The 15994-nt window shown below is 37.1% G+C and overlaps 1 protein-coding gene and 1 pseudogene across 1 annotated transcript; one reads left to right on the top strand and one right to left on the bottom strand.

Moving 5' to 3' along the window:
* Positions 1-6448: 6448 nt before the first annotated feature.
* Positions 6449-7457, top strand: LOC116525357 (olfactory receptor 10A6). The gene has a single exon (XM_032241161.1). It carries the CDS (start codon positions 6495-6497, stop codon positions 7455-7457), a length of 963 nt encoding a protein of 320 aa, XP_032097052.1. The 5' UTR covers positions 6449-6494.
* A 6477-nt stretch (positions 7458-13934) lies between these two features.
* Positions 13935-14792, bottom strand: LOC116525356 (annotated as a pseudogene).
* Between the last annotated feature and the right edge of the window lie 1202 nt (positions 14793-15994).

Below are 15994 nucleotides of genomic sequence, written 5' to 3'. Positions count from 1 at the left end.
TCTATAGCTATAAAAACCCTAGGCCTTAGGAGGTCAGTGCGACTTCTCTGGCCTCTTCCCCGGGACCATGGAACCTCCCCCAGGAGCTGAATAAATTGGCATTTAATTTTTTTATACTGGCCTCAATTTCCTCATTTTAAACTCGGCAATGACGCTTACAGGTACCAGGCAGAAGGAGATGAGAAATTGTCCCTCTGCCCACCCTGAGACAAATGTGTATTTGACTTCTTCCTCTACTCTGTTTACTTCATCTTATGTAAAATGCAGATATACTGAGCACAACACAAGTGCATGGCTGACTGTTCTTCTATGCCCTCCATTTCACATGCAACATGTGGATTCAATGAGTGCTAATCAAAGCCTTCAAATATAACCACTAGCTTCACATGTCTGCCCTCCCCTGTTTTTTTACTTTCCTCCTTCCCCTCCCACCTGCTTTTTCCCTTTAATATTGAAGTCCGCCGGGTGTGGTGGTTCACGCCACTAATCCCAGCACTTTGGGAGGCTGAGGTGGGTAGATCACAAGGTCAGGAGATCGAGACCATACTGGCTAAGATAGTAAAATACCATCTCTACTAAAAATACAAAAAGAAATTAGATGGGCATGGTGGCACACACCTGTAGTCCCAGCGACCCGGGAGACTGAAGCAGGAGAATTGCTTGAACCCAGGAGGCGGCGGTTGCAGTGAGCCGAGATTGTGCCACTGCACTCCAGTCTGGGTGACAGGGTGAGAATCTGTCTCAAAAATAAATAAATAAATAAAAATTAAAAAATTGAAGCCCTCAGAAGTCTCTCTGGAAAAAGTGCAGGACACAAATTCTACTGTGGCTTGTGTCTCTTTTTCTCAGGTATGTCCTCAATCTTGGTAAAAGAAATCTCTAAATTGATTGAGACCTGTCTCAGACACATTTTTAGTTTACAAGGCCAAAATGACCCTGGATACTTTGTTTATAAACAATGAATGACTCCTGTTTTATTGTGGGAAACAAATGTAAATGATTGTAATGTCCTTGAATGACATCACTAATTGTGTGGCTTTTCTGAGTGAATCATTTTACATGTTGCAAAACATGGATCATTTCATGCTTGCTTTCTCTTTTAATGTTGCTATTAGAGAATCATGAGAACCCGTTATTGAATCTATATCACATACAATTTTACTGTCCTTAATTTCTGCTCCAGGAATGGCAAGAAAGGGGTAAAATACTGATACTGTGATGTTAATTAAGATTAGGTATACATATTCTGCTAAATGAAGGGGTGTCATTATAACTTGTGTATATTATTTGGGGATAGACAATACATATATATATATATATCCATGTGATATTTAAACTGTTTTTAGGTTTATAATTGTTAAACACCTACTGATTTTTTTGTGGTCTTTATTACATATGAAATTTGACATAAATATCTGAATTGTTAGTATTATTTCAAATAATATAGAGTTGATTGAATTTGTGTTTAAGGAATTCCAATATGAAATCAGATCACATTAATTCTAAATGCATATGGGTATATTTGTATATGGTCTATGCACTGATTTGTAAGTTTTTAAAGGAGATACACTCTATTACTAGTAAATCTGGTTGGTCTTGGTAAATGAGCTCCATGTTGCTTGGGCGTTTGCTCTGCTTCACCTGAACTGCCCCTTCAGCGTTCCTTCTGCAGGACACACGCTTTCTTTTGACTGTGTCTGGCAGTGCTTTCCCATATTGTAACTTCGGTTAAGATTGTGTCCTTTTTCTATTTTTATTTTTAAATATAAAGGTTAGTCTAGGATGCAGTGGCTCATGCCTGTAATCCCAGCACTTTGGGAGGCCAAGGTGGGCAAATTACTTGAGGCCAAGAGTTCAAGATCAGCCTGGCCAACATGGTGAAACCCTATCTCTACTAAAAATACAAATATATATATATATATATATATATATTTTAGCCGGGCATGGTGGCACGCCCCTGTAATCCCAGCCACTCAGGAGGCTGAGGCAGGAGAATCCCTTGAACCTGGGAGGTGGAGGTTGCAGTGAGCTGAAATTGGGCCACTGTACTCCAGCCTGGATGACAGAGTGAGACTCCATGTAAAAAAACAAAAACCATATATAGATGGATTAGGTTTATTTTTCTTATAATTTTTTAGATTTATTTTTCTCATTAATATTGCAGTTTGGCAGTAATTTCTTTAAGGACAGTGCCGTCTTTACCCTGCTATTTAAAAATCTGACTTCATTTTCTATTTTTAAAACTCTTGCTTTTATTTATTACAAAATTAATTTATTTCTTTTAAATTCAAGCAGTAGTAGATGTATAAAGTAAAAATACAAAAGTACCTCTGTTTTCATCCCCCAACTCCATCATTGCTAAAAGTAACCATCTAAATTATGTCAATATTTTTTCTGATTCTTCCTATATATGTAAAACACTGATGTGTATATATATGTATATAATTTTTATAAAATGAGAATAAGAGTTCTTACATCTAGTTTTTTAAAGCATGTCTTTAGCTTGTTTCTAAGACTATTTTTTCTCTTTCATTTTGGACTTTTTTGCAGTTTTATCGCAAAGAATGATGTATGTATATGACTGACAAGATTTTGGAATTTATTGAGATTTTTCTCTTTGATAAAACATATAGTCAATTTTTGTAACTATTCTATAGATATTTTGGGATAAAAATATAGAGTGAATGAGGTAAAAGTGTACTTCTGTCTCATATTTATTCTCATTTCCATCTGCTAAATCAATACTTTGTTCTTCAAATCTTTCCCTTTTGTATTTTTTTTGTTGTTGTCTGCTCTCTCAAACTTCGAGAAAGGTGTGTTAAAATCTCCACATTTTGATTATTGTTATATCAATGACATATTAGATTTAGAGATTAACATTAATATTATTCCCCACCTATACTTTTAAATATGTGTCTGAATTGTTTTTTCATACACTTTTTTGTTGTTGTTGTTGGTTCATTTATTTTTATTTTTATTTTTTATTTTATTTTTTTTCTCTTTTTTTTCCCCATTTATTTTATTGCATTTTAGGTTTTGGGGTTCATGTGAAGAACATGCAAGATTGTTGCATAGGTACACACGTGGCAGTGTGATTTGCTGCCTTCCTCCCCATCACCTACATCTGGCATCTCTCCCCTTGCTATCTCTCCCCAGCTCCCCACCCCCCACCATCCCTCCCCTATTTCCCCCCGACTGAACCCAGTGTGTAGTACTCCCCTCCCTGTGTCCATGTATTGAAATCAAAAATATGTGATGTGTACAATTCATGGCTCTACATCTTGATGACTTCTCACAAATTGTACATCCTATGGCCTCCTTTATTTCTCAAGCCAGTTTAGACTAAGCCCTGAGTCTTCTGATTTCCATATATACCCTATGAGATTAATATTGTTACATTTATTTTACAGAGAAAGTAATAGAACCAGAAAGTTGAATGACGTGCTCAAAGTTATACAAGCCAGTCAGGATATTTTCACTCCAAGCTAAAAAGTTCTTGTGTGTGTGGTAGGGGGTGAGGGGGAATCCAGGCTTTCTACAAAGCATCTTTAATCTGCTTGCCATGTCTTTCACCATTGCACAAACTGTGCATCGTATCCATGTGAATCCTCTAGCCCTAGGTCACCTGCCTTTGCTTACAGCCTCACTTCACCCCTCCCTTCTTTCCCTATTGATGACATTCATTCAGCCTTTGCTCCCGCCTCCTACTGGGAGGTGTCTTGGTGGAATTGAGTCTCTTGTGGGAAGAGGTGCTCATTCCCCATAGACATATGAAGGAGTGATGCTCCACGTTTGTGCTCTTGAGCTTTCTCAACTGAGAGGCCAAATTTAAGCCTCTTTAGTTATCACAGAAAAATACAGGAAGGTCTCTATGAAGTGATTTCATGTTCTCCAGGGAGGTATTCTCCAGGGCATATAATTCTATGCCATAAAATGTTATGGAATAAATATGCTGAATCACTTTGTTGTATTTATGAATAGGTGGCTTTTGACTACAGGGTAATCTTCTGATTAAGTAGTATGAAAGAGACAGAGTCAACAGATTGGAAAGTGCAGATTCTGCTCCTGTGCCTTTTGGTGGGTCTTGTGTTTATAGTTATCCTCATTGATAGTTGGAGATGTTGTTGAAGGGATGGCTCAGTGCTTAGGAGTCACTAGGCTCAGCTGAAACATTTGGATCAGTAGACTTTTTTGGTCTGATGCTAGTCAATTTCTTTTCATTTTCAGAGAAAAGTTCAGGCAATAAGTAGAAGTGTAAGTGCTTTGCATGCGTAAATCATCATACTCTGGAAGTTTGCAACTAGAAGACAGCTTGGTCAGTGAGTCCAACAGTTACCTCTTTCCACTGACAGGCTGAAGCCTTGGGAAGGGAATGATCTACGTAAATATTACTTGTCAGTGATTTATCCAGGACGCCATGAAGGTCTTCTAAGGTATAAACATTTTCTATTTTTTATAGCATTCTCTAAATTTTCTAATTTTTAAAACCAATCTACTTTAACAGAGTTGGAACTGAATACATGTTGTTTTTTTGCCATGAGAAATGTATTTTAAATATTTGGCCTTGTAGAATCTGTTTTAATAATTGCAGGAGGTTTTTTGACATCCACAATACAATACAATTATTGTTGTTATAGACAGTCATTTGATTTTAATACATGATGATGGACGAATTCAGATGTAAAGCAACTTGTCTTCTCCAATCTGCTAGTGTCCTACAGATCTACACTCAAGACAACATTGTATGTCTTCAACTTGCTGTGTCCATCTGTCTTCCCGGCTTCCTCATCTCTTACAGTGAATTTCCTCTGGTTTTCAAAACATCACACAAAGGGCAGTAGGCCTCCATCCTAGTTTTATGGTGTCATCAAGTGCCTTCTGACGAGTGAGTCAGTCTTCCTCCTCCTGCCATCTTCCTCCCACGGAATGGGCTTCCATTCATGACATCCTGTGATTATGTTTGTTCATCCTCCCTCCCCTTTCAAATGTCATCATTCCCTCACTTAAATTTCTACAGCACATGTTATTAATTCCCAATTGTGTTGTGTGCTGACTTCTTTTAGGCACTCTATTTCTTAAACATAGAGTCTAGATTTTTCTAATTTTAAAATACATTTATTCTAGAAATGTTGGTTTAACGCCTATTGTGAACCAGGGAGTGTTGCAGGCACTGTGTATAGACCACAGAAGCTAAAAAAATTTTTGCCTTCTGGGAGCTAAGCTCTAGTGAGGGGTGTGTGTGTGTGTGTGTGTGTGTGTGTGTGTATGTATATATGTAAAATACATAAAGTATTATATAAAATATATAAAATAGTAACCTATTTATATTTATATAAATCTATATAATATATTTTATACATATTCCTTTAAAAAGGATATATAGATAATATATTATATTCTATGCCATATAATGTTATGAAATCAATATGCTGAATCACTCACATGTGTATATGTGTGTGCATATCTGTATATACATCTATATCTATATGCAGTTTATGCAGCATACTAGTTAAGGGGTTAGAAGCTATTTTATGTGCTGTGCTTAGCTCTCTGTTGAGCTCTGGATTCACATGTATTCCTGAGGATGCAGAGTCTAGAAAATGGTAGCTGGTTAATTAATGATCATTGAATAATTAATGATTAAATGAATTTTTTCTTTTCATGACAAGTATAGTGGGAAGAGAGAAGAGAGGAAGGAGAGAGAGTGAAGTTTTTTAAGTTACACAATTACTCCTCAGATGGTTTTTTTCTTAAGTCATCATGGTCAGAAGGATGGACCTTGGAGATCTGGCCCCAAAAGTTTCACATCCAGGTAAATCCCAATATAATTGACAAGATCCCGGATGGGCAGAAATTTGTAAGCATTAAGCCAATTCACATAGTCTATAGGTCACCTAATATGGTTGCATTGAAAATGCAATCCCCCTCTGTGTTTCTACAGAACATTTTTATCTTTATCCAAGTCATATATAGGCACTTTGAATCTAATTAATATTTTAAATAAGTTTATATCAAATTTGCTGTAACACTGGATTATTAAGTTATTATCAAATTTGTTGGGATATCTTTTTTAATCTATGACTTTTTATATTTTGTTTTTGTGGTCTTAAGTTTTGAATTTATGTAAAATTCAGTAAAATGAAAAACACTTGTAGCAATGCTATAGGATTGGGACCTAAGGTATAAAGTATTTATATTTCCTTTAAGGCTATGTTTAATTTTCAAATTACATGGTGTACAGTTGAAATAGAACTTTGATATTATTTTGTACTTTTCAGACAAGGTCTCTGAGCCAGAACTCTTCATTTCTATTTTTGTATTTGGAATATAATTCAAGTATTTGGTCATTGCCTAAAATTGCCAAAGAAAATGTCTGTCAGGATAGGCTCCTCTTTTCATCTTCTGCCAGAATTTCTGAGGTGAATGCATACTGGAACTTTTAGTTAATGGACTGTGGCTTTATTCTTTGTATACTATGTTCATAAAATCAATGTATGACTTCACTACTGAAAATGAAAAGACAAAATCAAAGCTCTGTGGTTGAATTCATTCTCTTGGGCTTTTCTAACTTTCCTGAGCTCCAGGGGCAGCTCTTTGGGGTTTTCCTGATTATCTACCTGGTGACCCTGATGGGAAATGCCATCATTACAGTCATCATCTCCCTGGACCACAGCCTCCACGTTCCCATGTACCTGTTTCTCCTGAACTTATCTGTGGTGGACCTGAGTTTCAGTGCAGTCATTATGCCTGAAATGCTGGTGGTCCTCTCTACTGAGAAAACCATGATTTCTTTTGTGGGCTGTTTTGCACAGATGTATTTCATCCTTCTTTTTGGTGGGGCTGAATGTTTTCTCCTGGGAGCAATGGCTTATGACCGATTTGCTGCAATTTGCCATCCTCTCAACTACCCAATGATTATGAATAAAAGAGTTTTTATGAAATTAGTTGTATTTTCATGGGCCTTAGGTTTTATGTTAGGTACTGTACAAACATCATGGGTATCTAGTTTTCCCTTTTGTGGCCTTAATGAAATCAACCACATATCTTGTGAAACCCCAGCAGTGTTAGAACTTGCATGTGCAGACACGTTTTTGTTTGAAATCTATGCATTCACAGGCACCTTTTTGATTATTTTGGTTCCTTTCTTGTTGATCCTCTTGTCTTACATTCGAGTCCTGTTTGCCATCCTGAAGATGCCCTCAACTATTGGGAGACAAAAGGCCTTTTCCACCTGTGCCTCTCACCTCACATCTGTGACCCTCTTCTATGGCACAGCCAGTATGACTTATTTACAACCCAAATCCGGCTACTCACCAGAAACCAAGAAACTGATGTCACTGTCATACTCACTTCTGACACCTCTGCTGAATCCGCTTATCTACAGCTTGCGAAATAGTGAGATGAAGAGGGCTTTGATGAAGTTATGGCGAAGGCGAGTGGTTTTACACACGGTCTGACTGTTGAGAAGTCATGTAAGATTTAGTCACTGCCTGACTGTACTCAATCTAAATTTAATAAATGGTGAAAAAGTTTGCATTTTTTTTGGCATAAGTTTGACTAAGTTGTTGAGTTCTCCAAGTTTGATTATACATCAGGAGCATCTTCATATGTTAATAGTTTTAGTTTTTTTCACAGATGCATAATATTCCTTCATATTGAGTATAATACAGTTTCAACAATTTGTTTGCAATAGACCTACTAATGATTATATTTTTGTCACAAAAGAGAATAGTAAAACAAATAATCTGTTTTTATATACTCATAAATTCTGGTGATTTAATTTCTACAGAATAGCTTTCACAAAGTAGGTTTGAAGGGTCAAAGCAAATGTGAGCTTGCAAGTTTTCATAAATATTACTGAGTTGCTTTTCTAAATGATTTTAATGACTTCAGACTGACCTGAGAACCCATCCTACCCCACTGACTAGGTTGAATGCCAAGAAGCCTACAATGAAGAGATGAGATTTTTTTGCTTCTGTAGTGAAAATCTTCCACAAATAAGTAGAAAAGAGAAGTTATTTATTGAGAGGAACACAGTGTCTCTCCTCAGGGACCCAGAGAGAGTATAATTCAAAACTAGATTTCTTCTGGTTAATTTAGAATATATATTCAGTGGTTTGAGTAGAGAACATCATGTGATCATTTTTAAAAGTCATTTACTGTATGGCTATCCTTTCCACTTATAAACTATTTTTTTTTGGAAACTTGGTCAATATGATGACCTCCTTATGCCTATTTTCTATTATCCTCAAGTCATATCAATATTTGTGTGCACCTTACCCACATAAAATAATCATATAATAGTCTTTCTACCTATTCATAAAGATGAATAATTAGACACATTGTAACATTGAAATGTAACATTTCATTCTTGCTTCCTATTTTAATATTTCTACAAGAAATATAAAGGGTTCTACTCATTAAATCTATATCAAAGGAGTTGACAACACCCTTCATTTCTGCTCTGAGGGTGGTGGTAGGGATAATAAAGTAGTTAGAACACTTTCTATGAAGCAATCATTTATTTGATGAAAAACCCTTTTTTTCTTCATGTGTACTTCTGCCAAAAATGAAGGTGAAGGTGCAAATCTATTGGCGTTTCAAAAAGAGAGACATTTCAGGAGAAGAAGGCTGAAACCTTGTGGGTAATGATGCAGGACTTTTCTTCCCAGTCGCTTTGGAAACTGGCTGGCAATACCCCACTTGGGCCTCACTCAGCCATGCTGGCATGCCCCAGCTCACCTGTGTTATAGCTTGCACCTGCATTCATCAGTTTCTAGGCTTTTGTACCATGCCCAAGAAGAATAAGGAGACGATGGACACTGAATGTTGAGGATGGTGGAGAAGAATTTTATTGAGGGACAGAACAACTGTCAACAGAGAGGGGTTATAAGGGATGATTCCCCTACTCGAAGGCAGGAAAGCCACCTATGGTGGCTCAGTCTAGGGCCTTTTATGGACTCAGAATGAGAAGTGCATGCTGGTTTGTGAATATGCAAAAAAGGTTAAAGCAAAGACACCACTCAAAGGTGGGCATGACAGTGTAGAAAAACCAATTAAGAAAGGGTAGATTTATGTAAAATAGGTAAAGGGTGGGGACCAATCAGAGGAAGGCATGCCAAATGGCAAGACAAGTTCTCAATCTGGTCCGAGGGTTTAACTTGTATCTTTGCTTTCAGGCTTTAAATTGCCTCCTGTTTAGAGGTGGGTTTCACCGGTGACCCACCCCTATCTGCCTAGGCATTTGGCTGCCTCCTGTCACTATCAGTAATATCTGAATGCTGTATAATATTGTTTTCATTTGGGCATCAAACAGCCATCAGCAAAAGCCTTTGATTGGATCCCATCTCTTGATATCCTGAAATTTCCTTCTGATAGCTCTTAAAAGAACCAATTAAGTAAGGCTTATGTAAAACGAACAAATCAGCAAAGAAGCAAACAAAGGAAGCCAAATACAGAATGTCCTTTTAACCAGTCTCTAGTTGATTTTGTTCATTCATTGATTCTGTAAACCAATTTTTCTTAAGAAAAATTCTTTATAAAAATGTCTTAAGAGAGATAAATCTCAATGAAATAGTCTCTGCTCTTGAAGGATTTACAGTATATTGGTCATTAGATGCTAGAAGGTCACTATATTCAACCCTTTCCTCTTTTATTGCCTTTGTGCTAAACAAAATCCTGCATTTGCAAGATGTTTATGAAATTACAACAAGAAATTAGGTCTCATTAATCCTAAATTTGTATGTGTGTGTGTGTGTCTGTGTGTGTGTGTGTGAACCCAAGTAAATGCTGGGAATTTATACATTTGTGATGTTATGTGAGGAGATAGAAATAATCACTAGTAAATTTAATCATAGTTTAAAATTTTTATGTCATTCTGATGAATAGAAATTGTTAGTATGCTTCACACATAATAGCCTAATCATATCATTTCTGAGTCATACTCTCCATGGTGATTTTTAGTTAGAGTCATCATGGCTACTACGGCTGACAGTTGCCTAGTTTATGCCCATTCTTCTTTTCCTTTAGTAGAAAAAAAGCCCCAATTTTCTTAAGGGCAGTAATGTATCCAGTTAAAAAATCAATTTCCCAGTTTCTCTTTTGAATAAAGGTGGCTTGTGCCACACTGTTCTGACTAGTGACATGTAGGTAGACATCCTTGAGTAGGCTTTCTGTGAAAACTCTTTAAAAATGTGACTTAGTTAATAAAGACTTTTTGCTCTTCAGTGTCCTCCTTCCTTCTACCTAAAACCAGCCATGAGGCTAGAGAGGGAGCAGCTGTCTTGCAATTAAAGTTATAGCATGACTAGAAAAGCCAGGCCCTATGGAGGCCAAGCGGAAAGCTAGAGGGTGCCTGGGTCGCTGATGGCAATGTCTAGCGACCTTAACATTCCTCTCTTGGCCTATTTCTTTTCTGACTGCTACTTCAGAGAAGTAAACCTTGTCTTTGTTTAAGCCAATATTTTTTAGGTTTTCTACTACAGCATAACCCAATCCATATCCATGTAGTGGATAATTTGGCATTTTTCTCCACAACATATTTAAGCTTAGTGTTAGAAAATGTTAAATTATTTTTTTTTCTGTTTAGATCTGAAAAAGAAATTATGGAACTGTAATAATGGTGGCCATGAGTAACGTTTGACAAGAAAAATAATATCCTACAAGTAAAATAGAGTTATGATTTCCCTCCAGAAAATCCAGGCAAACAGCAACAAATAATATGAACAAATTTAAAAGTTTAATAACCCCCCTCACCAAAGAAGCTTAGAGATGGCTGATGTTGCAAGTAAACTTGAAATGGAAAGCAAATCACATATACAGCTTGTTTCAAATATAAAAGTTAATACTTTTTTTCTAATATATGCTTCTCAAAGAAAATAAGCAGAAAAAAAAGTGTCTATCATGAAAAGCTGCACATAATTTTGTTGAGTTTCAAGTGTTTTTTTTTCTTGAAGATTTTATCTTGAAGTTTTTTATCTTGCTTTTCATATAACTCGGATCATAAGATTATTCAAATGTGTATTTTATTTGTTTCATTTAAGTTAGTGACTTACTGTTTATGTTATCACAAAAATTTCATAAACAATTTTTCATCAGAACATGAAAAATAATTTAGTTGGACATTCCCTATTTTTAGATATTTAAGGTGTTTTGAATTTTATCAAGACATAAAAAGCACTGCTATTTATATGCACAGCATTTTTCCTGCAGAAAATATTATTTAAAAATTTTACTGCAGTAAAATTATTTAACTGTTTACAATTATTTCCGTTAGACTAGACTTTAGTAAAAGCATTGTTGGGTTGGAGGTTTTGAACATTGTTTAGAAGCTTCATGCATGTTGTCAAATTGCCAATAAGGAAGTCCGTACGGGTTGACCTACTCCCCTGCAGCATTCCAGAATGTGTCTTGTGATCTGTGATCTAGTATTATTTACTTTTTCTTTTTTAACATTTGCATCTTTTTGGTTTTTCACTAAACAAAAGAAAGCTAGAAATATTATTATTAATTTTAGAGACGGAGTTTTGCTCTGTCACCCAGGCTGGAGTGCGGTGGCGCAATTTTGGCTTACTGCAACCTCCACCTTCTGGGTTCTAGCAATTCTCCTGCGTCAACCTCCGAGTAGCTGGGACTGCTGGTGCACGCTGCTACGCCCAGCTAATTTTTTGTATTTCTAGTAAAGACGGGGTTTCACCATGTTGCTGAGGCGAATCTCAAACTCCTGAGCTCAGTTAATACACCGGCCTACGCCTGCCAAAGTGCTAGGATTACAGGCGTGGGCCACTGCACCCAGCCAATATTATTTTTAAAGAAAATACTGCTAATTATATATTTTAAAATGCTATTATGCTATATTACTTTACTATTTATTTTAATTTACTTTAAATATTTATGATGTTTTAATCACAAAAGTGATACATATTCTTAAACTTTACATAAATACAAAAATAAGTAAAAGAGCTATTTTTCCAAATACCAGCCTTCAATGCAATCAAAAGCCTAACAATATTCAAAACTGTTCAGTATGTGGCACACAGAGATAAGTAAACAAGAAGGCATTTGGGGATGTTTTTGTGATAAAAAAGTATTTTATTTTATATGCCATAATTATAAGAAAGATTAAAAAAGTATTAAATATGACATGAAATATTACTTTTGTATATTTCTAATAAAGTGTTTTCAGAAATTAGGAGAAGGAATTTGAGGTTATTTCTATAAGTAAGTGAAGTTTTCTAATATCAATTTCTATCCTTGAAACTTCAACATGCAATTTCTGATCAAGACATCTTAGGGATGTTCCATTCACATTTTTGATAGTAGTCATTAATAGAAAACTGGCCGGGCATGATGGCTCATGCCTATAATCCCAGCACTTTGGGATGCTATTATACATTGTTCTTTGTATCACAAACTCCAGGAACATGAAGATAACGGGCAAGGCAGCTAGTCAGGAACAAAATGTCTTTAACTCCAGGAACATGAAGATAATGGGCAAGGCAGCTAGTCAGGAACAAAATGTCTTTAAACAGTTGCCCCTGAGTCTGGGTGTGAGAGGTGTGACTGAGGTCCCACAGCCATACTTACACCTTCCTATGGGCCTGGCACATTTTGCATGCTTCTCATAACTCAGACAGCTCTGAGCAATTTTTTTTTTATTTCCCACCTGTTGATCAAAAATCTTTCCATTGAAGCATGAATGATCAATTTCTGCTTAGATTAGAGTGATACATAACCTTCCTCCTTCAGTTTGAGAAGGCTCATGATGGGATTGTCCCGCATGGGAAGGGGAAGTAAGGAAATATTTCAATGAGGAATTTTAAGAGTGCCAAAGCCAAATTGGGATGGCATCATAGGTGGCAAAAATGACACCTCAGTCAAGTATGTAGTTGCTATTGCTTGTTAAATCATTGGTAGTCTTCAAAGTATCATGAGTTTAGTCTTTCTGGAAGAAGTAAAACAAGAGATATATGTAGTATATAGGAGTTATAATTAAAAAAAAATTTGTATATTAGAACAATAACAACAAAACCTATTCTACTGGGGAGTCAACTAAAAATATCATGAAGGAAATTAAATCCACTTTCTTCTTTACAGGATTGTTGGAGCTGGGAAATTATTCAGAATTCAGTCTAAATTGTAGGAAAATGATAAAAACTAAAAAACAGTGATCAGGGCTAGAATCTTATCAGATGTATGGTATAGTTTTCTTCTAAAACAATTTTCTCTGTCCCCGGTTCCCCATTTCTACCAAATATAAATCTTAGTAGGACCAATTTATTGATTAAATAAATGTCAGTATTATATTTGCCCTGATTATTTGCAAAATGTGCAACAAGAAGAATGATTGGCCATATAGGCTCTTTTACATTGGCTTTGAAGAAATTTTTCATAAGGAATCTCAGATTACACGTTTAAAAACCTCTCAAGACTAGTAAGCCAATCCAAAGATTCACCATGGGACTGCTTGTAACACATGTATAAACTAGGTGAATTCCATCTTCTCAAGGTCCCAAAATATCTTGTGGTTTCTGGGTGTATCATGACAGTCTACTTATTACAAGCTGAAGAACCTTGTAAGGGAACTGTGTGGGCAGGGTGTGAGGCCAGTCTTTTCTATGTCTATTGGCTTTATAAAGTCAGCCTCAATTTCTCAAAGCAGTTTGGTCAAATTAGAAAATGTAACATTCTAGTCAAAGCCTTGGTAAAACAACCAGTGTATCCACAGTGTTCTGTTACAAAAGAAAACAGATTCTTATTGATCTTATGCAAATAACTATATTGCCATAAAATACAAATACTCATAAATAGTTCCCAATTTTTAGAGAAATCAGGTAGAGAGAAAGGCAGGTGTTTTAATTTTGCTCACAAAAGTTTACCCAGTTGCTGTAAGCTATAATTCACTGAAAAATTAGCTAAAAAAGAAAGACATTTTCTTTTTTTTTTTTTTTTTGCATTAATTATTTTTATTTAAAGAAAACAGTATACAGTTAACCCAGTTTCGTGGCAAGTTCTTTAGCCTTTGCCTTTTCTAGCTGGGCGATGCGAGCCACAGACTTGGGACCCAGGACATTGCCTCCCCAGTGACGCCGGATCTCATCGTATCTGTCATTGTAATTGGTGCGGATAGCTTCCACCAGCTTAGCCAAAGCACCTTTGTCTTCCGGATTAATGTGTGTGAAGGCGACAGTGGTGCAGGTCTTCCTATGTACTAGACGTCCCAGTCTTGCCTTCTCCTTGATGATGCAGTAAGGGACTCCCATTTTACGACAGAGGGCAGGCAAGAAGACAACGAGCTCAATGGGATCCACATCATGAGCAATCACCACCAGCTGCGCTTTCTTGTTCTCCACCAAGGTGGAGAACAAGATGCTCGGAGGACAGGTGGTCTCTTACTGGGGACGTCCCCTTTGCCAGCCGCTTTCTTCTCGGGCCGGGCCAACAGCCTCCGCTGCTTCTCTTGCTTCGTCTCTGATCTGTACTTGTGGGCCAGCTTAAGCAGCTGAGTAGCTGTTTGGCGGTCCAGGGCTTGGGTGAACTGGTTAATTGCAGGAGGCACTTTCAGCCGCTTATAGAGGATGGCTCTCTGCTGCTGCAACCTGACATAGCGGGTCCATTTTACAAAGCGGGTGAGGTCTCTTTTGGGCTGGATGTCTTGTCCAATGCCAAATTTTTTAGGTCTTTTCTCAAATAGTGGATTTACCACTTTCTTGGCCTCCTGCTTCTTGACGACAGCAGGGGCCGGAGCCACCTTCTTCCCCTTGGCCTTCTTTCCTTTTGGCATCTTCGGCGGTAGGAAGAGAGAAAGGTAAGGGAACTGTGGCGAAAGACATTTTCTTGACTCTAGAAAACGAAACATAAAAGAATCAGCAATGTTTTGGATAGAAAAGTTAAAGAAAGCAGTTCCATCCTTTGTCAGGCTAGCCCCATATATTTAATTATTATTCAGCTGGATGTAAGGTCAGCAATCTTCATGAATGCATTCATTTTAAAAATTAGAGTTCTGAATGTTTTCACTTAGTCCAATGATATGATGGGTGGAATCTAGCCACTGGGAGCATTTCCTTTCTGTGTGTGCTGCCAGTAGATGGAAGTGCAGCAGGAGCCTGGCTGCCTCCCAGCACCCCTGACAGAGCTGCCTGGGCTTCTGAGTGACAGTCAAGTCTCACTTTTAGTCAAGCTCTGCATTATGGGCTGAACTGCGTCCCCTGATATTCATATGTTTAAGTCCTAGCTTTCAGAATGTGACTATATTTAGAGATTGCGCCTTTAAAGTGGCAATTAAGATAAAATAAGGTCACTAGGGCTCGCCTTAATCCAAAAAATATAGTGTCCTTAAAAGAAGAGGAGATTAGAACACAGACAGTGCACAGACTGAAGGACGGCCTGTAAGGACACAGTGAGAAGGTGACCATCTGCTAGCCAAGGAAGAAAAGTAGCTCACAGGGGTCTGAAGAATGGGATGTATGCCAAATTTCTCAGGCCCAGATAGACATGAGTGAGTCTTCAGATATGCCCCTCACACCCATGTCCAGAGTTAATCCTTTAAAGACAGGTTATCATTGTTGGCAATAAATGTCTTTGCCACACTGCTCTTAATTGCAGATAAGGAAACAGGTTCAGCCACATTAAGTAAATTCTTCAAGGCCACATAATTTACTAATGGTATATGAAACTTATTGTTTGTCATAATTATTTCCAAACAAGATGAACACTTTTTCTTTGTTTGAATGTCTCATGTGGTAAAAAACCAGCAAGGATGTCTCCAGTGCTTATCCTAATGAAATGTGATCAGAATGGAGGACTAACAAGATGGCTCCCAAGAACTTCTTAAGGACGGAAAGATTGCCATTTGAGAGTTTAACTAATTAAATCCATACTTTGTAAATTAATAACTTGACCATAGAGTATACACTGGTGTGATTTCCATTGCCACTGACCTAACATCTCTATTAGAGACCCCCCTCCCATCCCTGCTCCTACGATTAAACTCTGT

The sequence above is a fragment of the Sapajus apella genome, unplaced genomic scaffold, assembly GCF_009761245.1.
Source record: "Sapajus apella isolate SASKATOON/1434 unplaced genomic scaffold, GSC_monkey_1.0 scaffold47, whole genome shotgun sequence".
Lineage (NCBI taxonomy): Eukaryota > Metazoa > Chordata > Mammalia > Primates > Cebidae > Sapajus > Sapajus apella.
Note: the sequence above shows the minus strand (reverse complement) of the source record. Positions and strands in the feature narration are given on the sequence as shown.

Coding starts and splice junctions, on each gene's coding strand:
- LOC116525357 (XM_032241161.1), top strand. CDS start 6,495: ATGACTTCACTACTGAAAATGAAAAGACAAAATCAAAGCTCTGTGGTT.